Genomic DNA, 27083 nt, shown 5'->3' on the forward strand with positions numbered 1-27083 from the left:
TTCTTTTCTTTCACTTGACTCACTATATTCATTCAACATACATTTTTTTTGCATTTCTACCATGACCACACACTGTGGACTGAAAATCGAGTATGTTGTTGTCAGTGCCCTTAAGAAGCAAAAGTATGGAAGACAAACAGTCAACAGCTGCAGTGAGTTCTGTAAATGATGCAACAGACATAACAATGGGCTGCATCACTGCAACCAATGAACAAACCAATACAATTTTCTGTGTCCAGATTGTATATAAAAATGAAACTTATAAATAAAATATACCAGAAAGAATATAGGGTTTAGAGTGACAAAACCTCGATCTGAATTTCTGTCCTGTCACTTTGGGGTTTGTGACTCAGTGAAGTCGACTTGGGTTCCCTGAAGTTCATGTCTCTTATTCTTCTTGCTAAAACGCAGAGGCCTTCCTAAAAGGATTGTGAGAATCAAGTGAAAATGACTGGCAAACTGGAATGCTTTAAAGAAATACTAGCTGTTATTCACATACTTGGACCTCATGTGAGTCCCATAACACAGTCCAGAAGGTCTGCATCAACAGATCATAAAGCAATGTCCTCAACCATAAAAATATAACTTCTCCAAGGCTGTGTTCAACCAAGTGCAAGTACCAGGCAAGCACAACTACATAAGAGAAGCTAGGAGCAATAATGCTTCTGAGGAGTGGGTCACTTTTTAAAAAGAAGAGTAACTGGCTGGCTGAGGGGAAAACGGTGGAGGGTATTCAAGGCAGGGCACCAGCATGGCTGGAGTCACTTGGTGAGGGAAGTAAGGCTTATATGACGAAATGGCACAAAAAGAAAAGGAGAGAAAGACTAGCCCTGGGTTAAGAGGGGCTTGGATGATCTGGGAAAGAGCAGGGACATGGTGACTAAGTCAGGGAGAACGGGATGAAAGGCAGACAGTGCATTCATCCATCATTCAGTCAACAAGGAGCTAGCCCCTGCCACAAGCCAGGCGTTGTGTCTGATGCTGGGATACAACAGGAGAACATAACACACATCCAGCCTTTGATGTGAAGGAGCTTGCAGTCCAGTGGGAGTGACATTAAACAGGTTAACAAACAAATATAAAAATCCATGCCATGTTAAGTGCCATGAAGGAGGTAGCCTCAGTGGCCCAAACATCACATAATGAAAGCAGGAACTAGGAGGGGGTGTTGGTCTCTGAAACTGAGTGGAGATAGGAACAAGAACATTTTAAATGGGTTAGAGAAGGGAGTGAATGAGACAGGATCCAAAGGGTCTCTCAAGTTCCTCCTTAGACAAGTCTTTCACCTTCTCTGTGAAGATGCTCAGAAGCATGGGGACAGGAGGGAGGTAAAGATATACTGTCCTAGTGTTCTTGAGCAAATGTCTCTTGGAAACAATAAGCATAAGGTATTTGCAATTCTCTTTAAGTTTCATTTTCCCCATATAATTCTCAAAGTTCATTCATGCAACCAAATAAAACTATTTCTCCCCCCATGACAAAATCTTGAAAACTTCCCTAGAATGGTAACAACTAAATGAACACAACTTAAAAAAAAAAAAAAGAGTAGTACAGCCTACTGGGGATGGCTGTAAAGTTTCTAGAAAAATTCATGGTCCAATATGCAATGATTACATCCAATAAATACCTCAAAATGCTGGTTTTCAATGCTAAATGGAATGTGAAGGACTTGAATACTAAATAATGGGGGAAAGAGCTTTGCCTATTGCTTAAGCATTCTAAAAACTGTGGTCATCTTTTGTTTGTTTTGTGTTTTAAGGAAAACCTGAATTGCCAAGATTCCTGTATAAAATTTAAATATTTTGAACTGGCTGTGGAGATTCGTGGTTAATTCTCACACAAAGATTCATCAAGTCATAAACTGACTTAAAGAGAAATGGTTTCAAGTGGATTTTGAATACTATACACTGTACTTACAGCGGATATCAGCCTGATGAGCAAATGTAATAAAAATGTGTAAAGAGAAAAACAACTGTAAGATATATTTGATAAAAGAAAGATAGATTTGTTTTAGCGGTTTACACATATTTTAAAAAACATCTTAAGTGTACAAAGCAACTAACAATTACCTTAACTATAGTTTTCTAAGTTTAAGTGGAAAATAAATTATTTTTTCCTGGCACATAAAAAAGAGTTATAGTCAGCAGCAACATTTTAAAGGCTACTTTTAAAAACTACTACTCACGGGCATAATTCCCTCCCCTACTCCATGCAGTCTTTTCTCCAGCACAAATTATTGATCTGCAGACAACAGTATTCAGAAAACAAACATATGATTACAGCATAAGCTATCAGTGACACAAACACTTTTGTGACGAGAAAAGGCAGTATCTCAAATCTAAAAAGGTAAAACACCAAGTAGCAAAAATGAATCCTTAAGAACTATCAACCCAAACAAAAAATAAAATTAGATAGAAATTCAAGTTTTAGACTGTGGTCAATTGAGGTCTAGACAAAACCCTATGTTTGTTCACTGCCTAGTCTCCAGTCTGCTCCAAGTTTGAAAAGGTAATTGAACACAGTCTATAATTACTGGATTAGACACAGATGGGCTCTGTACATTTCAGGGGGAAAAAGCACTGTTTTGATTCATTTTATGATTGCCTGTAAGGTCAGACTTTTCAAAATGTACTTTCATCTGTTAAATGCTTTCTCAAATTCCCTGGGGTATATCTTCAATAACTGTGATGTTTTAAGCAATTTGGGCCTATCAGATCCTGTCTTTGAATGTAACTAGCTGCCCATTTTCTAGTATTATAAATGTGCATGTAGGTTAATTGCTACATCTCTTACATATTTTCTGAAGTTGCAGTTTTGGGGGAAAAAACTGAAAAATTGTGCCCCTTCTCCGACAGGAACCGGTCATACTGATGAAGATTTTCATGCAAGAAAAAAATTTAGCTATCTAATAACAAATGATTCAGTGCCATCTAAAGTCCATGAAAAAATATTTTCTGACTCAGGTGAAAAACAGAAAGAAGGAAATATCAACATTTTGCACAAAAGTTGTAAACAAAGTAAGTTTAGATTCCTTGCAACTGAATAATTTATAAAACATGATAACACATACTTGACTCAAATCCTATGCATTTTTATTTAATAACTGTAAATGACTAGGAAGTATGTTGTCTGTGCAAACACAAAAAATGAAAAATTATTTCCTAATCTAAAAAAAGAAAGTCCTGAAACATAGTATTCCATATCACTTATAATAATAATGTCATTATACAGCAACATGTTATAAATTCACAGTGGAAAATAATATCTAACTCGGAGAATTCAGTATTTGGTCCCTTCAGTGTCCTGTCTCTCCTATTTCCAAACATCTCATGTTAAAACAATTTAGTCAGTAGAACTAGACACAAAATTTTTAATTATGAAAATCTGTGGTATAACCAATACCTTTAGTTAAAATGCCACAAAAAGTCTTCTTTGCCTAGTACACATAACCACAGAAAGTAAATTCTCGGACTAAAGACTTGGTCAAACAGGCTCCCAACTCCATCAAAAGAGCCCCGTGAAGAGCTGTAAGGCCAAGGGCGGTTCTGTACCAGCGGCAGCGAGGCTCCAGGCCCATCAGGACAGGCTTCACCTCCTTCCCACCTTTCACAACGTCATATTAGACTCTGTTTCTTTTTAAATCTCCTTCATTTCCTAGTCCCCAGATTCACTCTGGTTGGCTGTGATCCTGATAGTACAGAAACACCTCAACAGCAAAAAATAATAGAAAAAGAAAGTACAGAGTAAGACATAATTCCAGAAAGTTTTGATATTTTAGGAAGCTGGTTTTACGTGTATATATGTGTGTATGTGTTAACACAGGTGGAGAAGGGGAGTTTACAGTCACATAATAGAACCTAAGCTGGTATTCTTTATGAAATTACACATGCAAATAGAAGTATTTATACTTAGACAAAGATTTACAGCCATTTTTGAGAAAATTTAGCAACTTTACTGATCCTCTCCACAAGACACATAAATATAATTTACTTATAACCTCCTCCTGTCACAAAACCAAGGAGTTTCTAAATCACACAGATAATCTGGTGCTTTTTTAAAACACACTAATTTGAACAGAAGACAAAATTTTGCAGAGACAAATGTTTATATCACTATTTTTATGAATGCAGCTATCATTTCATTTACAAGAGTTCCTGTGAATGTTGTTCCAGCTATAATAATCTCACAAGTACTAAGAAGTGGTTTTTAAAATTAAATCTATTATATTTGTTACATCTTTATGCAAAATGAACAGCTGGCTTTATTTTATATTTTACGTATGTATGGACTGTCTTATTAAAATTTCCTAAACAGAAGATATATCTGTACTAAGTGACTAGAAGCTCAGAGTACCACGTAAATGCTGTAGAAAATTATTAACAATTTCCTTCCTTGCTCTCCATAGAGCTCAGACACAAAACCAAGATAATATCGGAATAAGGCATTTGTACACAAAGCCATGACAGAAATTTGGCCTTGTTACTGTGCTGTTTTATGCTTTCTTCATAAGGCTGTATGTAAACTGAGTGCCTCAAGCCAACTGAAATGGTAAAACCGCCGAGAAGGGAAGTTTCTCTAGATGAATTTACTTGTGAATTTAAATATGCGTTTCACAAGACTGGTTACCAAAAACTGTGCCTTAATGTCAACTACAGACACACAACAACTACACAACAACTCCGTAAGAGAACAAACGTAAGGGTTTTTTTTCAAAAGACAGACATATTATGAATTAATTCCATCATTCCTTCCTTCCCTTATTGCTTCCTCCTTCTCTCTCTTCCTTTCTTCCTTAATTTCATTTCCAAAGTCACAGAAAACACATTTTAAAATATTGCAATGAATTTGATACAAATTATTCTGCATCAACACCCGGTTTCCGCCAACCTCTAGCTCACAACCATCTTTACTCACATACTTGTGCACTTATTTCTTAACATTAATGCTTTAAATAGAGCTTAAAATTGTGAAACTAAGTAAAAGAAACAAAAGAAAGTCTGGAAAGATTTCTTCTCAGCCTTTTTCAAAAAAGGCCTTTCCCTTTTTAAACAATTTACATGATGTTTTATGGTCCTTTTAGAAGAGAATTATAGTAAATGGCACTCCAAGTGGGTTGTGTGAACCCACAAACCACTCCTCATAAAAACTGCTATAATTTTCCAGGACAGGGACAATAAAATATCATACATAAGCCAAAGCTAAATCACGGTGTGACCACAGTAACAAACACATTATTTTCACAAAAATTAAGCATGATAAAGCTAACAAAGAAATGGCAAAAAGAAAACTTCTGACAGATTTTTCTCAATCTACTTAGCATTTATACAAGCATTTACAGAATTTTCCTCCATTTCCTAAGCGGCTTGAAACACAGGTGTTAATCTAGTTCCCAAGGTTTTATATGTAGTTTATCTATTTTCAGTAAGAATATAAGTGACTTCAACTGTAGCTCAAAGAACACAAGCCAATCAGCCTATCGAAAACTGCTGACATTTTTATTTTTAATCAAATGTTAAGTTTACAGAAAGTGCTAACGGAATTTTCAGGAGATGCATTTCCCATTTCAGACCACTAGGGACTAATGAGTGTCTTCATTCCCAAATGAGTAACTTAAAAGTTCATAGAATTAATGCTGCAAACACTAACGATGCACTCCTTTCTCCCTAATAGAACCAAACTCATTATCTGTGAAACAGATGAGAAGATCCAAGCACTATACAGAGAAAAAGGGACGATCAAATCAAAGTTTTAAAAGATGAAAGTAATTCAAATAGTAGAATTCTTTCATCATCATCTATGCTGAAAAACTTCCCACTTTCCCTTTCCCCAAGATAGTTATTAAACATTAAAACTGAAAAACAATACGAAGACTGTGCTTTTGTAACTCAGGGGTGGGAGAAACGGCAATACCTCACTGACACAGAAAGTAAAGCCTGCCCAATCCGATCCCCTGTAGCTGATCCCAGCAGCTCACCGCTAAGTCAGGCACAATACTGAAATTAGGCTTGGTGAGCCAGGCCAAGATATCTGCGAAAGCATATCATTTACAGAGAGTTATCTTATGATGCAGTAATAATGGTAAAATGAAACGGCATTTTCTACTTAAATCTGTTATTATTAATTCCGGTTAGAGAGAGCTATTTAAAATATTTATAACACTCCTTCACAGCAAAACTGGAATGAAATAATACAAAGCTCTGAAACAAGCTGACCGACAGGAACCTAACGGACATGCTTTACCGCTCTTCAGATTCTTACGCTGAAATGGAAGGCTTTTTCTAGAATAACAAATTATGTTAAATTTATGTAGCATTTTTGCACATAGCTCAAGGTTTCCAACTCTTTCCAAAAGGGTATCGTTAATCAGCATCACAAATTTCTAGCAGAATATGGCAATGATTCAATTAAATCCGCTAAGACATCAAGTACAGAAATTTGCTCTCCTTCCTCCCACACACAAAATAAATTCATTCTAAAACAGAAGAGGTTGAACACCTGAAATGCATACTCATCAAATCCTTTCATATAAAAATGCACTTCTTTAAAAGAAAAAAAATCTTTGCTTCCAAATCAAACTCTAGGATATTTAAAAACTATTTACATTATTAGGTATAAAGAACAAATAGTCATGTTAAATATTGTGTTATTAAAAATTCATTATTTTTGAGGTTAAAGTTTTGTATGCTAAAATATGTCTTTATCTTTATTCAGACAGTCTAGAGGGTCTTTGTTTGTGTTTATTGGAAATGCCTTCCAAATACTAGGCCCCAAATCAGAGCTCCCCAAATGGAATCTGCAGAGAAAAAACACCGATTCCAAAAAGAAGACTGTGCAAACAATACATAGTTCCAAGATAAATAAATCTACCCAAACCAACTAAACTGTTCTTCCAGGTTAATCAGACTCCTGCCTAGTGAAATACATCTTTCAGGAAACTTAAGATGTCCACATATCAGACTTACAATTCAAATGATCTTCAGAATTAAAAAATTTCATCAGCTCAAACACAATGAACAACTTATCTAGTCTTGTGATTAGATATGAAGAATCTTTGAAGATGCAAAATGTCTTCACCTCAGTCTACAAAATCTGACCTGACTCCTCCTCTACTTACCAGAGTCTACCCACCCACCTAGCCCACTCCTCCCAGCCCACCCTACCCCTTCCACTGCCCTTACTGGACTCTGTTATTTGCCGAATATGGCAAAATTCTTCTAAGCAAAAAGAAGAATTTACTGAATCTCTTTTTGCTCCATGGTGTGGCTTCCTTTAGGTCCCCTCACTGACATTTCTTTGGCCCCAAAGTGTGGGGGTACAGGCTGGTCTTCGTGGCTGGCTCTACGTACGTATCATGAAGCCTTTACAAATGACCACACAAACACAATACCACAACGGAGGTCAACTCGTGCACTCAAATGCCAATGTGAAACTTACACAGAAGTAAACTACAGACATAAATCTAAAAGGGTAGAATTCCACTCTGTGATCCTAAAATTATTCCAAGGAATCAATCTCCAAGAATGCATCACGAAATCAGAAGAGCCCAGTTAAGCTTTAAGAGAAGGGGGGAAAATGAAGAAGGAAAGAAAATGAAAGGCTTTAGAAGAGGCAGCAAAGGTTTCACCAATCATTATATCATTGCGAGGGCTCAAACTACAGATGAAGTTAGAATACAGAAGATTGTAGAAAGGGCATTTAAAATTATTAACTGATCAAAAATTTGTAGTTGTCATTAAAAAAAAAATACAACATAGCAATTCAGTTCAGAAAGAAGAATATCCCCAGGAACATACACATCTGTTTAATATTACAAGCCAACTGTCAACATCCTAAGTGAAGTTTTAATTTAATATTTTTTCTTTCTTGATGTTTTACCTTTAATCAATGCCTCATGAGAGTATCAGCTTTCTATAAGAAACTGTTAAATATAAAGAAATGTTATTGTAGCATGTTTATAAAATCATAGTTCGAGAACTTTTTATTTTTCCAAAGCCTGACCACAACTTAATTATCTGCAGGACATTCCAGGCTCACAATTGCAAGCTCCAGTTCCCAAGCAATTTTAAACAATATCTACTGTACAGGACAGAGGGTACACAACAGACCGCAACATGGTTATATTTCCAAAAGTCAGCATTAGGCTCTTTAGACATGGTTTTTATTTTCATTAAGCAATATTTGTTTCCTCACTAATCATTAAATGGTTTTCATCACTATCGCCTGTTTTCCTTTCACATGTCACTTGTTAGCATCAGTGTTTGTGTTCATAATAAATAAAAAAGTGACCCACCCTGTTATTTAAAAATGAACGCACACAGTGTCTGGTTCAACAAGTGTCAGAGATTCTACAAAAGACTCACACCCTGAATACTGTTCAGTTTTAACCTAGACGCTAAGAGACTTTAATGGAGTGACAGACTCTGCACAACACTCCTTCAAATCAGATTTAAGTTTCATGCCTGCTTATGTTATTGTGGGCACACAGATCTAATCAGCGGTTCGAGACATTTACTTGGGAAAATCCAAAAGGAAGAAGAAAAGACAGCAAGTTCATATTCCTGACCATAATGGAGAGGAGTTGAAAATATTGCCAATTCCTACAGATGGATGAGAAAAGTAGCCTGATTAAAAGTAACATGCCAGAAACTGACCAAAATGTGGGGGAGCAACTAACAGAGCATTCCAGAACTTTAGGAATGATTCTGGGGAAGAGTATCTAAAAACAAAATGAGAGAGAGAGAGAGGAGAAAGCTGTATGCCATGAGGTTATTAGGAACAATTTAAACATATGTGAAGTGTGGAAGAAACAAAAGTACATCAGAGGTAAAATGAATAGCCAGTAGAAAAAATAATCCAATTAAATACCCTAGAAAACCTTCAAGAAGTCAGATACTTGCACTGCTACACTGGAACCACCAGAGTTTTCAGAAGAGTAAATTATTTAAGTCCAAATAAACAAATTTTAGATTTCAGATTAACTGGCCAGCAGGTATGTAAGCTCAGAGAGACAGACAGATGCACAAAGGCAGGGCACATGTGTTTATTGGTTTCCATGTGTATTTACCAAACACTTCATAAACTTTCCTATGCGCCAAGCACTTTCCAGGTGCTTTACTCATCTTGTCCTCCAAAGTTACATACTACTTTATTCCCATCACCTAGATCGGGAAATGCAGTGGAGTAATGTGCCCACAAGTCACACACCAGGAGGCAGTAGCGCCTAGAGTCCTTGCTCTTAACCACCATGCCACCAACCATCCCAGGTGACACTGCCTTTATCAAGGTAAGAAGAGGTCTAGTATTTGGAGGGACCCATATGCCTACCTTCTCCGCAGCCTCCTTCTCTGACTCCTCCTCTATCAGTCTCTCAAATGTTGCCATTCCCCACTTTGAGGGCCTCTTTTCTTCTCATTTGAAATTCCTCTCGGGTAACCTCACTCTCTCCTCAAGGTTTCAACCTCTACCTATACTCTGATGTCTCCCAGTCTAAGTCTCTGGGCTCAGAAACCTTCCCTGAGGTCCATTTCCGTATTTACCGCTGCCTGATAAACATGTTCCCTTGGGCGTGTGTTCAGCAGGCACCTCAAATAACCACAAAACTGAGCTCATCCAGGCACCCACAACTGAAATCTCGAAGTCATCTAGAACCATTGATCTTCATCTCCTGTATCTAACGGGTCCTAAATCCTAACAATCTCTCTGAAAACTGTCCTCTGTCCCTATACTCACTGGCTTAGTTCAGGCCTTCACTGGGGCTTGCTTGGACCTGATTACTGCATCAGTCAATGGCTCCCCCTCCTTGTTGCTAGTCCTCACCTCCACTACCAATCTACCAATGGCTGGCAGAATGACCTTTAAAATCCATACCTGATCCTGCCAGTCCCCCACTGAAAACGTTTCATGGGTCACCATGGCCTTCAGGACAATGCCCTTCTTTCCCCATTCTAGGGAAATCCCATTTACCCGTCAAGGCTTAGCTCAAAACGCACCTCTCCTGTGAAGCCCTCCCCGCTTCAAGCCCCGCCCACTGGGTTCTTCACTTCTACCTCCGTGTCCATATATACTCTGAGAGCAGCACTTACCATAACATGCTTTAATTATCTGCCTGTTGATCTATCTTTTCACTGGACTATGTGTTTCTCCTAGTCAGGGATTGACTCGCTCATGTTTGTACACCCAATACCTAGTTGCATGCCTGGCACATTGGATGTTCAATAAAGAGTGAGGGAGTGAAGACTTCACTCTCAGAGATACCTCCAGTTCAAAGCAATATTAATAATTTGTCTAAGGCAGAGTGAAGAAGCACAATTCGGAGTGCAGTGGACACCCACATCCAGTGCCCTCCTCCGGGGAGCAGCTCCCCAGATTTCCTTTGGAAATCACTCCTCCTCTATTCTCAGCGATGTGTCCTGGGTGCAGGTGACACTGCCCCAGCTGCAGAGTGGGGTCCTCAGCAGGCCAAGCTATGTAGTACATCCTTTCCCTCTGGACACGGGCTGAAGGATAGGCACCTGACTCACTCAGATTCTGGGGGGTGCTCCGAGGAAAGAGCGTCTCTCCTCCTCTGGATGGGGCAGAATGGCAAGCAAGGGCTGCAGGTGCTGCAGCTCGAGAGCTACCGCAAAGCAAGAGCTCGGAGGTGCCTTTCGGGAGATGCTAATCCCATAAAGGCAGAACAGAGGGAGTGAGAAGAAAGGCCTCTTCTCACTGTAACACTGTTTTGTCCCCCTGGGTCCAGCCATGCCAGAGGTCAAGTCGTATCACTAGACTTCTCAGTGATATAAATCAATAAATTCCCTTAGACATTTTAAGCTAATTTGCATTGGGTTCTCTGTAACTTGTAATCTTAGGACTCGTGATACAGCAAGTTAATGTCTGTGGGAAGAAAATCAAGTTACGCATTTGAAGAAGTGCACAGGAAAAGGAAACAAAACAAGGAGAGAGCAGAGTAGACCACAAGTTAAATCCGATAGGCAACGGGGAAAAATGTCAACAGGATATTCCAAGACACAAATAAGAGGAGGTTCAAGATGCCTTCCTCTCCAGACAGCATGAACCAGGCCCTCACAGGGGCCTCCTATGGTACCTTCATGAAAAGAATAAAGCCTTATAAAGAGCTAGAAAAAGAAATAAAAAAATAACAAATGCTTCTTTCTGCAAAGGCCTTTATGAGAAAAAGAAAAGGCTTTGGGATAATTTAATCTGGAGAAAGCAAGTCCTAGAGGCAATTTAACTTGTTGAAGGGTTATTTATAAGGAGGTGACTAAACAGCTGTTCTCCAATTTCACAGGGAAAAGAATTAAAGGAAACTGATTTACATTTCAGTACGACGCTGAAGGCAGGCAGAAGGGAGAAGTGCTTGAGGGAGAACTGTTAATGGTGAAAAAAGCTAAATGAAAAACTGGATTTTTATGGCATTTAGAAAATGAAAAATCACTCATGTTGATTCTTTCAGCTTTGGGTCAAACTAGGATACAAATATTTGAGAATGCCTTCTATTCATTTAGTCACATACCATGTACTGAATCCATACTATGGGCCAGGCGCGGTGCTAGGTACTGGGAATGCAAAAATGATTAAGACGTGGTGAGGGTCCTGTCTAACAGCTGCAGTACTAGTTACAAAAGCCACCGAGGGAAATATTAAGAAGCATCCTGTCAGAGTCTTACCCTTCCCTTTTCCATCCCCCATGCTCAAAAGTAAACAATGTAGTTTGGGAGCCAACACAACAGCACCTGGAAAGTTCAGCAACAATGCAATCATTAAACGCGCGAGAGCCTCTCTCTTTACTAGGTGAGATACTGCCTGATTCACCAATCACTGAATAAAGCCAATTAGATCTCCAAAAACAATAATAACACCACCAAACAATAATGCAAAGGCTGTCGTAAGCCACACATAGTTCTTGGCTTAACGAGTAATACAGGCAGCAAATGCTTTGGATTCAGAAGAGAGATTAGTATAGGGTAGAACATGCCTTTAAAGATGGGCAGACTATGAGTAAGTGAAGGGGAGCGAGCCGTCCAGGCAAGAGACCTAGCAGGAGCCAAGCAAGGAGACAAGAAAGCAGAGGAGTCTGTGAACAGAGCAGCTTGGTTAAAGCTGGTGGGATGATTCAGGCAAGTGTGGGATGTAAAACTGGAAGAGTGGGTAGGGCTAGTTTTATAAAGACCTTTGAACACCAGCCAAATAACAGAATTCATTGTGTGAGAAATGAGCAGTATTGAACACTTCTGAGCAAAGTAACATAATGAAAACAGAATTTTCTGCACAGTGGCTTGGCTCTGAGGGGGCAGAGGATGGGGAGCGCTCAGTGCTGTTGCATCAGCTTAGGCTCAAGATGGTGAGGGCAGGAGCCCACATGGGAGCAGTGGGCTGGTTGAGAAAAAGAGGAAGCACAAGGCAAGAATTAATTTCGCCAGTATACATTGAGCTCTGCACTGTGCTCTGTGCTGGGATGGGGAGAGGGACGAGGCCCCTGTCCTCCTGGGCCTGAGAACTCACTGGACAGGGGAGGCCAGCAAAAGGGAAACTGACTGAGACAACTGCAAAGATGGTGGTCAGTGCGGATGAGCATCCAGTAGGCTCTGATTCCCAGAGTTCTATTTACATGAGCTGAACAACAACAAAATGTCAAAATATAGACAGAAAAACCAACCCTCCCAAAACATCACCTCATGTGTACCATGGGAGATGTTGATTTTTTTACTGCCAGTTGAGTCATGGAAAAGTATAGAAGCAAATATGCCTGTGCTGACTGAAGCGTACCAAGCAATGAGCACAAAAAAAGACCTTCAGAAAAGCGGTCTTTTTTAGGACTGAAATGTTTCCAGATTTCATCCTCTGACAGACTGAGATATATTCATAGATTTCCCACTTACCCACAGATAAGTATTTAGAAGCCTTCAGAAAATTCATCACCTCTCCTTGATATCCCTTTTTTTTTTAACTCCTTCCCTTAATTTAATTTTGATTTAACTTCCTCTTGTCACTGCTTGCTTACAAATCATGGCCTCTATGTCTGGAGTCAATTAGGGCTATAAAGTACCCCACCACGCCTTCATCTGGGGACCCATTTATATCTATTTTCTTATTTCAAGAGGTACGGCTAAAAGCCTGTAACTCCAAAAGTTTCCAATCAACCATCACATTCTATTCTTTGGAAAAGTACACCTCTCTCCACAGTTAAGAAGACGACAGCTAACTGTATTTTGCAAGAATATTTCCTCTCCACCTGTATAACGGTGAATCGTGCTTTGGGAATTCATTTGCAAAAATGGGCTGAGTGTGTGTAATACATGCTTAATAGCAATAACATTAAAAAATCTTTCTACCATTTAAAATTAAATGTAATTTTCTTATTACTTTAATGGACTCCTTTGGAGGTGAAGTATTTAACTAGTCCCTTTCACATCAAGTATTCATTATATAATTCCCTTTTAATATTAGGTATATTAGGAATGTAAACTGTCCATTGACAGAATAAAAACACACATTTTCACTGAAACAAAACAGGAGAAAGACAAGGCGGCTTGATTCAGAATCTGATAATGGGTTACAGATTCCATTCCAGTTCAGATTTATAGTCAAAATACCACAAGAGCCATTTACCACCTCTAACCTTTCAGAGCATATTTGGAAGAAAAGTATGAACTGCCACATCACTAAGAGAAAACCTGCTTGAGCCTAAAATTCTTGACTTTTCCTTATTGCAGTTTTGAGAGAGAGAGAGACATACACTGCCTTTAAAAACCATCTTAAATAAAATGGCAAAGATGAATTGTCCATAGTTCGGTTCATGAAGAGGAACTCCCTTTGTCATTATCTCTCAGGGTCACTCCTGAGTGGGGCTGCAGTGTCTGCTGCTGGCTGGGGTCAGCCTATTGGCTAAACCCGTTCTAACCCATGGGATGCTAGACATGCCCAGAGGAAAAACTCCAGGGCTGCTGGGCAGACAGCTAATCTGAGTAACGGACTGTGGGCGCAAAGCCTTTCCCCAGTTCCCACACCAACCCCTCCCTCCTCCAGCCTTCCAGTCGCCTGCTGGTGTCTCCCACTGGCTGCACCCAATCAGAAGCCAGAGAGCAAGGAAACATAGCCAGGCACCCCAGAAAGATCAGCCTCCTGGGGCAGGAGCAGAGTGGAAAGGACAGAGAGTGGGTCCAGGGGGACCAAGAGACAACACTGGCTCACCCCACCACCTCCTGCTTCTCACTCCTTCCCGTTAAACTGAACTTCCTGCAGATTCCTCCATCCTGTGCCTCCCCGCTCTCGGAGCTTTGTCATGTGCTCCTGTCCCGCTTCTCCTCTCTCCATATCTCTGAGGCCCACCTCAGTGTCACCTCTTCCATGAAGTCTCCCCCCAACCTCACCCAGAAGTAACCTCTCTGTTCTCTTAATTCTCAAAGTTGCTCTTTTGAAGATTTCTATAACTCCTTATGAGTATGTCTTATGAATTTACTTATCACTACCTGACATAAGTATCCTTTTTATCTGTTTTCTTGTTTGCTGTAAGTGTCCCATTAGAATGCAAGCTCCACAACAGCAGGGTTTTGTCTGTCTCACCTTCGCTCCATCCCTGGAGTCATACACAGCACAGAGCCTACAGAAGACACTCGAAAAATACTTACTGAACTGATGAAAGCCCTCTTCTAGGGTGTTAACATATCAATGTCAAGATGAAAGTCTCATTCATCTTTCCATCCCAAAGCGCCTTCCTTTGCTCATGGGATAGTCAATAAATACAAGCTGATAACAAAGTTGCCATTTAATGACTATCTCTAATGTGCCAGATACAACGCCAGCAGCCTTACATAAAATATCGCACTCAGTCCTCAAAACAAATCTAACAGGTAGCGTGGCAGAGCTGTGCCTTCAAGATGAAGGCCCTCACTCTCCCAGCTCCCAGAAGAACTGTCTGCTGACAGCTCACAGCCCGTCTCCTCTCTCAAGGCACTGTCCTCAGCAGAAAGAAGCTGCCTCACCCAACTCTATGCCTCGTCCCTGAAGCAAGTCCTCATCCACCGGCTGACCAATGCAATGGTTTTAAAGGCCTGGCCCCTTGCCTCACTTGCGCAATTGTGAAAAGCCCTCTCAGCTCCAGAGTCCTGTGTGGGGCTGCTGAATGCACAGATAAACAAACAGCAAAGTAGTGTCCCAACAACAGAAAAGGGAATTAGACTTTTTTCAAATATATAATGTAGAAACTGCGTCTCCTTCCTTCGCAATGATTTTACTAACTAAAATCACAAACCTTTTTCCCTTTCCCCAAAAGCGCTCCTCAACACTACTCATAAGAAATACACGGCCACTAGGTAACTGTTGATTTTAAAAACAGTTTGATTTGGAGGCAGCTTATTTCCCCAAAAGCTAGTCAGGCACCTTCAAATACCTGTGATGTATGCAGCAAAATACGCTCCTAAAGACAACATGCCAAGGAGAAAAGCACTGGGGGTCTGACCATGCACGCAGGGAGCCAGGGGAGGTGGCAGGCGATCGGAGGAACACAGCGCAAGCTCGTCAATGTGACATCGTCCTGGGCAGGGCACTTAACCTGCTGAACCTCAGTTTCCTCATGAGTAAAGGAACCTAACTTTCAAGGACAGTCAACTAAATGACAAAGCTTTGAGCGCAGTGCCAGGCAGAGTAGGTGCTCAGCAAGTGGTAGCTATTATTATCCTTTATTACTTTGCAGAATGACAACCAGAAAGCGAAGACATCAATGAAACATTGTGGATGATTTTCTTGTACAGGTTAAGGAAGTCTGAACTGGAAATCCAGCCAAGTTACAGGAAAACGACTCCCTTTACAAAAGATTTACCGCAGACTTCCTTTAAACAGGGACCCCCTCCGCTGTGCATTTAATATGTAATTAGATACGGCTTTTTCATGACATCTTTCCAATCAAAAGATACTAATTCTTCTCCATTTCCTTCTGCAGCAAATAAAAACTCCTCTGCCTGGAGTTTTTACTTGTTCTGTTTTGTTTTACATTTCAAGAGTAGTATGTGCTCATTAAAGAAGTTCAGGAAGACAGAAGCAGAAAAATAAATCACCATAGTCCCATCACCCAGAAAGAGCCATTGTTAACATCCTGGTGTATTCCCTTCTACTCATTATTTCCATGCCTAGAGTTGGTTGGCTCTGCACACATAGTTTTAACTGTATCTGGTTTTGGTAGTAATTTTTTAACCTAACATGAGAATGTGAGCAATCCTCACGTGATGACAAACTCTTCAGTATGCCCTACTAACCTAGTAATTTCCCTGTACCTGGGAATAACGCTATCATGTCTCTACGTAAAGTACTGGTGACAGCTGCCAGGATGATCATCGTCAAAATCTACACCATCATTAAGACCACTGCTGCTAATTTTTAAATTCAGGAAGTCCTCCCACTTCCAGAAGACAAGTCAATATTCACTCCATTTTCATTTTCTTCAGTTTTGTTTCCACAATGAAATCTTTAGTCTATGTGGAAATTTACTTTAATCTGTGTACAGTAAGAGATAAGGACCTAAAAAAAAACTTTTTCAAAGTGCTAACCAATTATCCCCAAATCACTGAATAAACTTTCTTTTTCTTACTGATTGACAATGCCTCTCATTAAAAGTTACACACACTCCCCTGGCCTAATAGGCTTCCCTGATTGATCCATGTGTGCATGTATTATTTTCTGGCTTTAAAATGTTTTAATATTTGGTAAGGTGAGTAAGCCCACCCCAACACACACCCTTCCACTCTTCTTCAAAAATCAGCTATTTTCACATCATTTTTTTCCAGCTGAATTTGAGAACTACTTTCTAGATGAATTTTAGAACTACTTTCTGTTGGAGTTTTGATTAAAGCTGCACTAAATCTACAAACTAATTTAGGAGTAAATGACTTCAAGCGGGGCATTTACATTTCTTACTAAGGTCACTTCAAGAAATGCTTTCTGTTATTACTGTAAATGGTTTCATTCTGTTTTAAGTGGTCATTAATTAGACTTGGATGGCGATTGATTTTTGTACAAAAGCTCCAAAGGCCTTCTGTAACCTCCAGGCCATAAGCACCTCCCCAAGTGTGTTCCACGCTGCTGACCAAGAAGAACCCAACAGCCTCGTCAGCCAGTCTCCTCACTGTCACTGAAATGCACATACTTAGGCTCCACCCCAACCCAACTCTACTTGCTCTTCAAGGCTCTGCTCCCACATAAACGCTTTCCTGGCTAGCCTGCTCCTATCACCTACCCCTTTTGCATACTACTCCAGCACTGAAATAAGTTCCAATACATTTTATACTTTCCCCAAAATTAGAGGTAATTTTCTTTTTATTGAATAGGGCATCCAGTTTTTTGTATCTGAGGAAAAATTACACAGAAAACAAGTAAAGTGAATTTATATATAGCTTGCCTTTTATCTTAAAGAGATTATAAATTTGAAACAGATCTAGTAAAAATGTAAGCAGCTTAAATATCTTTCAATAAAGGTTCAGGTAAATAAATTATGTGATATTATTTTTAATGGCTATGCAGTGACATTTTTAATATCACTGATTATTTTAATCAGTGACAAGAACAATATATACTGACATAGAAAAACGTTCACAATATGTTAAGTAAAAAAGGCAAGACAAGACAGAAATAGAGGAGCTACAAAGCAGCATTGTAGAAAAATTCTGTTTTTGTTTAATAGGAAAAATGTCTGAAAAAATACACCCCAAAATAAAAACAGTGGGTATTTCTGGCCAGTAGTACTAGTGAACTTTACTTTCTTTTTTATTCTGCTTAATGAGCACTATTTTTATAATCAGATTTTTAAATTAATCAACTTTAAAAACATGTCCTGCTGATAACCACCCATTGTAAGAGTATATAATCACTACTAAATCAAATACATTTGTGGAAACATACCAAACGACTTTGAAAAACAAACTCATTTTTTAATCTAGGCGAAATATTCTGAGTATATGGGCACTCAGCGGGGAAACATTACAAGGCATTGGGCAGTTATCGCAAAAAGCATTTAAAAATACATCCTGTGACTTTGTGCAAGAAGAGTACTAAACCCTGGAGCCATCCTGTTGGAAAGGTCCTTAACAACTATCTAGTCAAAGCCCCTCATTAAACAAACAAGAAAGATGAAAAATAAGGAAACAAAAACCAAACCAAAGAAGAAGTAGGTGAGTTCTCCAAGATCACATAATTACTGGCAAAGTCCAAAAGTGTTTATAATTCAAAACTCATGCTTTTTAATTCCTTTCTCAATTTCTCTAAGTTAAGATAGGCTGCAGTCTGCCATTTCTACTTAGACTATAAAAGACAAATGTTGATTTTACCAGGGTTTTCTTATCATCTGTCTAGAAAGTGAACAGGAATGTGCACAATACTGTGAAATGAAAAGACTCACTTCTCTGGGTTAAACAAAGCTCATGAGCGCCATAAGAAAGTTTTGACAAATAGGCATATGTTAGACTGTGACAAGCAAGAGCAGGCGAATTCTTGTATTTACAGACCTTGAGGACCTGAAAGTCAGGAATAAAAAAGTACTACTGAGTTTAAAGTTACAACTCTTCATAGCCCAGTTACAGGAGTCCATTCAATACATCAGACTTTCATTCCTCTCGTTTATTCCCTCTCTTTTACCGGCATTCTGCAGGGGCCTCTTTTTAAGTCAATTTTAAACCTAATGTGTTTGAAACAATAAGTTTTTCATAATACAAGCCACAATTAACCACTGTAGACTTTACTGACGCTTTGCCCACCAGAGGGAGCCCATATAGATTTCCATGTAACAAGAAACCTCAAACATCAAATTTGTATGAATTCTAGATTATTCATAATATGATCAATATTGTAAAATCATTTGATAATAATTATATTTTTATCCCCCTCAATAGAGAAAAATTGAATGAGATCAGGTACGTAAAACCCTTAACAGAGTTCCCAACCTACAGCAGAAGCTTAAAAATAATTGACTTTCTAATATTTGGATCCTCCTGAGAGTTAATTATAGTACTCAAAGTAAATGAACAATTTGGTATTCTGACTTTTACACAAGTTGATGTGAGCTCAAGTGATATCTGTCCTGATCAATGGTTCTATCCTTGGTATGCTGACAAATCTGTTTCTCAAGCCTGCAGGACAGAATCAGACCCTGGACAGGAAGAATTCCTTAAAAAGTCACCCTGAGAGACCTGTTTTGGCAGCCCTGTCCTTGTAGGCGATACACTGAACTGTTGGCTACCTGCCAACTAGAAACTGAGGAAGGGGAGAACTCTTTGACCTATTCCAGATTTTTCTTAGAACAAAGGAGAAAGTCAATTGACTATCCCTGAGAACCACGCTTCTATGACTTGTGATACAATTATTACCACCAAGATGAGTTTCTTTCAAGAATAAAGAACCATGCTTCTATGACTTGTGATACAATTATTACCACCAAGATGAGTTTCTTTCAAGAATAAAGTGAGCACAAACTCTGCATAAGAACCTGCATCTAGATGGGCCCTGCGACTCTATGCCCATCTGCAGTCTGGTGAGGGTGACCTGCCTTGTCTCTCCCAGCCCAGCATTTGCTGCGTTTGTGAGGCAGGTCTAAAATCTCCAAACAGTTGGCTGGGCAGATGTTCTAGTGTCTATCTTAAACACTCAACCACCTCCAAGATCTAAATGTGACAAAGCGACAGGAACCCCCAGGCTCCAGCTACGCTCTCCAATCCAGTCACTACACTTTTAAAATCCACCTCCTAGGTGTCTACCTCATCCAGCCGCTCCTGTCACTGACTCATTAGTGTTCACCTGGGTCACTGCAAGAGCCTCTCAGTGAGCTCTGCTGTGTCAGTCTCACTACACTCCAAACCCACCTGCAATGTGGCTGATCATTTTAAAACACAAATATGATCTTTTCATGCCTCTGCTTGCGTAGCTCAGAGCATAAAGTCCAAACTCCTTAGCGCTGCTGACAATGCTCTCACCCAAGTCTGGCAAACTTTTTCTCTAAAGGGCCAAATAGGAAATATTTCAGATTTTGCAGGGTTTTGCCCAGCTACAACTCTGTCACTATAGCACAGAAGCATCCATAGCCTATATGTAAACAAGTGTAAAGAATAAACCCCATTTACCAAAATTGGCAGTGGCTGGACTTGGCCTATGGGCCAAAGTTAGCTGATCCCTGCTCTAATCTAACCCAGCGCAGCCTCTTCCCCTGCCCTCTGACCCTCACCCACACCTCCTCTAAAAAAGGACTCCAGACACCACAGTCTGGCCTCTGCTCCCCCAACACCCTGCTGCTGTACATCCGGGCCTTTGTTCCTCCCTCTGCCAGGAATGTGATTCAACCCTTCCCTCTTGTAGAATGGTCCTCGGCCTTCAAGGTCCAGTTTGCTTTCCCACTGACTCTCCCTCAAGGAGCTTTAGTTATCCTTTATCAGTATTTTCAGAAGAGCCAGGACATATTTCTCATAGTTTTTTGTGCCCTCACAATGACTGACACCTATCAGGAGTCCCATGCTTATAGGATGATGGAATAAATCAATTAGTATTGAATAAATATAATTTCAAAAGCTACAGTCTTCACAAGTTCTGGGGAAAATTCAGAACTGCAGTCCACACAAAGGTTCACTACTCATAAAAAGTCTCTAGCACAGCGTTCTGCTCAGAGTATACACTCAGTTATTATGACCCATAAAAACGTAACATCATGAAGCTAACGGGGGCCTTGGAGAACATTAACACAGTAAGAAACTGTGTCTCTCTGAGCCCTATGGTTGGTTCCAAAGGGGTTCCTCAAGGAGAAGGGGGAATGGTGGTAGAGGGGCAGGCTGGCTAATGAACCTCTCTCTTCCCAGCCCCTGAATCCCAGCCTCAGCCAAAGCTGCTCTTTATTTCATTTGCATTAATTTTTTAAAAATCTATACGATTCAACTCGTATTCTGTTTAAAGCCTGCATCCTAAACCTACATTGTTTCCTGGTCTATTCCTGTCTTACATGGCCCCATCTGCAGCTTCTCACTGACCAGTGGCACCTTTTGCCCGAATACTGCTTTTTGGAACCATGTTCCCTCAACTGAAACCCAGTTTAAGTAGGATTATACTCAATCCTTGGATGAAGTCTATTTCCAGCTACTCTGGATAATAATTCAGGTGGTCCCAGCTTAACCTTTGGGTCCAAACAAAGGGACACAAAGTCAACACTACGTCTCAGAAGAAAACCAAGGAGGACCTGAGGAATGAATGCCGAGTGTCATGGCTGTCACTTAGCCCTGAGTTGTTATACTACTTATGTGTCTGCTTCTCCACTTGACTGTACACTCGCTGAGGTAAGAACTGAATCTTAATAACAAAATAAAAACTACTACTTATTCAATGTTTACTCCAGATACTGGATTAAGGGTACATATATGCTGTATAATATTAAGGAATCATGTTAGGACCACATAGAAGAATTGGAAGGAGTCCTAGACAGAGATCAACCAGTTCCAGAATGAAAAGCAAAGGGACACAGTGCCTCCATTAAAAAAAAAAATTTAAGTGACACAGTAGATTAACACTTATTCATTAACTCTAGAAACATTTATTGAGAACCTATGTCCCTACACTGTTCTAGAACCTAAGGAGTCAGTGGTAGACCACACAGAGTCTTTGTTTTCATGAAGTACACATTCTAGTGGATAAACAGCAAATATATGCTAGATAATGACCACAATAAAACAAAGCAAAGAACAGAAGAAGGATGCTACTTTATACAGGGCAGTGGAGGAAGGGCTCACTGAAGAGACTTAAAGACCACATGGAATCTGGGGAACAACGAATGGAAAGGTCCTGAGGCAGGAATGTGCCTGGAGCAGGTGAGGAAAGCAAGGAGGCTAGGGCGTCTGGAGGAGAGTAAGAGTGAGAGGATGTGAGGTCTGAGAAGTGGCAGGGACCAGATCCTCTGGCTTTGAGCTGCTGTTAGAAGTCTGAACTTAAACCAGGAACTCAAGATAATCAACTCCTAAAAAAATATAAATAAATGACATTTAGCTTCCACAAAAGCATGTATAATACACAGAGAAAAACTCAGCTGCACGCCTAATCTGAAAATAGAATTCCCAACAACTCAGAGCTGCTGTTTACCTTACATGTAATCAAAACATCTTTGTTTTACAAGACATCACTGCAGTTACTGTCTAAGCGCTCAGCTTTACCAGTGTGGACACTGAGGTGCAGAAAGACCATGTGGTCTGCCCAGTTAATGCAGAACTGGGATAGAACACAGGTTCCCTCAGGTCCCGTTCGGTGATTCTCATTGGCTCCTGCTGCCCCTGCAGACTCGGTCTGGCTGCTTCCAGGGGTCTTGGTTTACTGTGTGGTGCCTCTGTAACCTTTATAAACTAGTAAGAAAATGGAAGAGTTACCCCTATGATGCACCTCCAGACACATTCCCACACCAAAGCCTGTTGTTACAAACTCCCACAATTCTAGTTTTTTATTCCCAACAGAGTTGAAGACAAGCAGGTAAGTAAGGTGAAGGCAGGTCAGGCATTGTGCTAGTTACTAGAAGGAACACTCATTTTGGTTTTGCCTGTCCAGCATCTCTTGCTCCCTAGTCTTAGCGATCACAGACTCCAATCCACCTTCTGGAGCGAACATATGACCTGGCCATTTGAGGAACCTTATCCTTTTGATGCCATAAGGAGAGCTCGGGACCCAAGCAGAACCAATGAGAGTCCTTTCTTGGGATTTCATGGATAAGAGTTGGAGAAAGAAGCTTCATCCTGTTTCCCAGTTAGACTAGCCAAAACATCCCTATTTTGCTCAGGTTGTTTTATCAAGGTTACTGTTACTTGAAACCAAAAGAATTCACACTCAGGCATGCACTTGCACAACTTTTCTCCTTTCTGCCTAACAACCTTATAAGGTTGCTATTACTCACTCTATTTTATAAGTGAGGAAACTGAGGTTAAGTAACTCGCCCAAGTTCATACAGTAAGTTCATACAGTAAGTAAGAGTCATTCAAATTCAGGTCTTTCTGTTCTAAATCTTATTCACTATCCAGTTATGAATTCAGTATTAACTCAGGAATAAGAAACTCAGCTAAAGAATTTTTGGTTTGAAATTACAGTAGAAACATAAGGTAGGAGAATGTATAAGGGCAGGGTGGGAAATATTAAACTGGGGTCAAAGGACCTGGCTTCTACCTCTGGCTCTGTCCTTTGACTTTATCTGTTATGACTCTGGGCAAGACACTTCCCTTATCTGGGTGTTAGTTTTCCCACCTATAAAACCAGAAGCCTGAACAACATGAATGTAAGATCTCTCTAAGTACTAAAAGAGAAGTCTGTGGTTCTGCTTCAGACATACAGATTCTATTTTCACTATATTTCAGGTAGGAGGTCAAGTAAATTTCAACTTCAATGTCAGGTCCAACAATTGGTAATGGCTGCCTGGGCACAATGTTGCAAAGGATTCTGGGAAATGAACACTGGCTCCTTGGTCATAGGGAGGAAGAGAGGAACAGCTGCCTGCTTGCCACACATTTGCCATCACTCACAGTTTCACCTCGACAGAGGAATGTTGCTTCCTCCTCTATCGATGCTATTAGTACCTGCACCGGATTTTCAGACTCCTTCATGAACTTACTTGGTTTTCCTTTGCAAGCAACGAATGAAAGTACAAGAAAGCTAAGTGGTTTAGGGAATATAGCTTCGTCCCACTGATGAAAATACATCTAAATGGCCTACATGGGGTTAGGGTAGTGGGTGAATGGGAACAATAATAATCACTATAGTTCTTTATGATACATACATAGATACATATATACGTATTAGCATCAAAAGATGCTAATAATCAGCTTGCCAGTTAAATGGGGTATTATCACGGCCGTCTTTATAGAAAGGGGGAATGAGACTCAGGTAACAGGACTTGCCCAAGTCTCCCACTTCCGAGTAACAGAACCCACATTCAAATCCAAGCCTTCTAAAATCTAAGTCTCAGTTCTCTTTCCACTCCAAGGTCCCCATGAGTCCCACGATTCAAATAAGTTAACCAATCAAGCTCCCAATGTAAACTGGCATAGTTATTACTGTTTGGAGTTGTCCAACTATGATAAGTTCTTTCCCTCAAAATCTGAAATGCCGTTACTAATTTGCTGGTAATTTAATGGGTAGACATGCATTGAGTACATACAAATTGAGCAAAGAGTTACCTATCTCCACACCTTTGTGCATACGCTTAGTCAAGATGCTCCTCTCCACCCTGTCTGCACTGGAACCAACTACTTCTCTATAAAGATTTGTTTCAGCTATCATTGCCTCTGTAAAGCCTTTCTTGGCCCTGAGGTAGAACAGAACACAACCTCCTCTGTGCTCTACACAACGTCTACAAGGCTTTAAGTCACTTCTTTGTTACTATGTCTCCACTATTCTGTTTAAATCCTATTATTCTAACACAATGCTGGTCAGAAAGCAGGTGCTTAATTGATGCTTATTGACACACTGAATTTATTCATCTGGACCAATTTCCCTTCCAATGCATGAATATCCTCTGTAACTGCCACTCATGAATTCATGCATGCATACATTCATGAAAAAATATCTGAGTGTCTACAATGTACAAGGCATTGCACTGTGTACCAAATGGAGGTGAATTTACCATGAAATCAATGAAGTTTAAGCTTCAGGGCCCCTCACTTGCACCTCTCAAAGCTCCGAACCATTTTTTTTTCTGATTTTGTATTTCATTTATTAAAGAGGACAGATATAACTATATAAACTCCAAGCGCCACAAAACTATATCCACCCTTGGTGCCAAGGATATGAAAGTGAACAAGGCAAACGTTCTCTTCCCTTACAGTGTTTCCTGTTTAGTGGGTAAGACAGACAACCATTTGTTCATTCATTCATTCAACAAACATTTACGAAGCAATGCTATGAGTCAGGCTTTGAGGATTCTGGGGCAAAGCCAACACTGTTCCTGCCCTTAAGAAGTAGGTCCTTGCTCTCCTGAACGAAAGCCTGCAGTGTTCAGGGAACAGAAAGTAGTTTAGATGACTGTAATACAGAGTGTTTGTGAAAGATTATCTTAAACCAGTCTCAAGATCTAGCGATCCCTAGCATGAGCCCTAACCTATTGCAGGAGGCAAGGGGAAGGGAGTGGTCAGCTGAACAGGATCTTTGATCTCAATGAGGAAGCGGGGAGGGGAGGGGGATGAGACAAGTAAACAGAAGAGACGAAAACACTGTTGTCAGTGCTGCGACAGGAAAGCAGAGAACTGTGTGGGAAGCTTCGCCGGCGTTCAAGTCTACAGTTTCGGCAAACTCATGACCTCATAAAGGTAATGAACTCTGAACTTGCAAACAGAAGAGTTCCTAGTTCCCCAAATACGAGTCCCCATTCCTCGACCTAAGACTGTTCCTTTCCAAGACAGCCCTTGGGGACCAACTCTCCGGCCCCCCTGCAGACCACTTTCTCAGGCGCCTCCTTTGCACAACGCTTACGGGACAGAGTCCAGTTTGGGCTCTGGGGTCCCTGTCGCGGGTTCGCCCCCCACTCCAGCCCGCCGTTTCCATAGCAACCAGCTCACCACTTCGCGCGCCCGGCTGGAGAAGTCCCCCTTGGGCCGGGGGCTCCGGCGGAACAGCTCGTCGCGGCTGCCCTCAGCCCCGCCGCCCACCGCCACTCCCAGCGCTTTGTTGCGCGTCTTCACGGTCTTGACGCTGGCCCGGAACAGCAGGGTGATGTCTACCGCCATGGCGACCCGCACCCACGGCCCCCACCAGGCCGGCCCACGTCAGCAGCCGGCGACCGCGACTTGAGCCCGGCCGCCGGAGGGCAGGTCCGGCAGCGCACGCCTCCGCCCGCCGACAGCGACGCGGGAAGAAAAGTTCCGGCGTGCGCGGGGCCACCGCGGCCAGAGGAGAAAGGTTCCGGCCTCCGCCCGCACGCCTAGCCGATCCCCTCGGCACCGCCGACTCCGCGACGCACACACCCGCGCCCCTTTCTGCTCCCAGCAAACCTCGGCGGGCTTGGCCGCGGAGGGAGATCGCGGGGTCCCGAGCCCCCGCGAGCCCGCTTGCGGAGTGTAGGGGATAGGGGAGCTAGGGGATCGAGGAGTCGGAGGGCTCGCTCCCTTCTCGTGGCTCGCGCGCTGCCCAAGTCAAGCCGCGCGGGTTGCGGGGGACCGGAGGCGACGCAGCCTGACTCATACCTCAGGGACTCGCCTTGTGCGGGACCGAAGCACGTGGACGGTGACCACCAGGGTGCAATAAGTGCCAGGGCAGAGGCAGGTGTGTGCAAGGCACAGCGCTAAGGCCAGAGGCCTTTCTTTCCAACCTTCATCCACCTGATCTGTAAAATAAAGGCAGCACTTTCCTCCAAGTGTTTACAGTGATAATTAAACGAAATAACACGTGTAAAGTGTTATGGCGTTGCTTGGCTCCTAAAGATCACTGAAAGGTAGTTACCGTTGTTAATAATAATGTTATTGTTATCATTGTAGGTATTAATCATGGTGGGGAAGGCTCGGTAGAGAAGGCATCACAAGATTTGAAGGGTGACTAGGAATTTACCAGATGCAGAAAAGGGCGGAAGAGTTTCACTGGTTCCTGTTCATCCTCATGTATGGTTTTTAAATATACCATCTAAGTCATAGTTATTTAAATCGACTGTAAGTGAGCCAGTGAATTCTTTCTACACTTTGGTTCAAGGTTCAAATTTAATTCACGATCTCTTTGATTTCATCCTTTGTCTTCCTTAAAGAGGATGCACAGCTGGAATATGTATTAAAATGTGATTGTCAAATTATTTTCATGCTAAGATATTATTTGTATTTTCACTTATTCTCTCGTGAGTTGTGCTTAGTTGGGTTTTCCAGAGGCTGGGTGACTTGTGTTACTGCAAAACACTGAATGTAGAACAGCTGTCTTCTATTAAGTCAAACTTTATAAAGAGATCTGCAAAAATATAAAACAATGCCATTTTCACTAAGCTGTTCTGGAAATGCATTTTTTTCACAAGAAGATACCATTTATGTTAACATGTAATGGACTTATTTTTGTTTTTAACTGAATGAATATTTAAATTTTTTGTTTGAATTTCCTAATATGGTAAATTCCATAGATAA

General features: G+C 40.9%; 1 protein-coding gene across 1 annotated transcript in view; it reads right to left on the reverse strand.

The window, feature by feature from the left end:
• The window catches only part of STX18 (syntaxin 18), a 111345-nt gene extending 85535 nt beyond the window's left edge, over positions 1 to 25810 (reverse strand). The window contains exon 1 of the mRNA XM_006216380.4: positions 25545 to 25810. Coding sequence (XP_006216442.2) covers positions 25545 to 25712 — 168 coding nt within the window. The 5' untranslated portion in view covers positions 25713 to 25810. The remainder of the gene's footprint in view (positions 1 to 25544) is intronic.
• Positions 25811 to 27083: the final 1273 nt, after the last annotated feature.

The sequence above is a fragment of the Vicugna pacos genome, chromosome 2 (assembly GCF_048564905.1).
Source record: "Vicugna pacos chromosome 2, VicPac4, whole genome shotgun sequence".
NCBI classification, from domain to species: Eukaryota; Metazoa; Chordata; class Mammalia; order Artiodactyla; family Camelidae; genus Vicugna; species Vicugna pacos.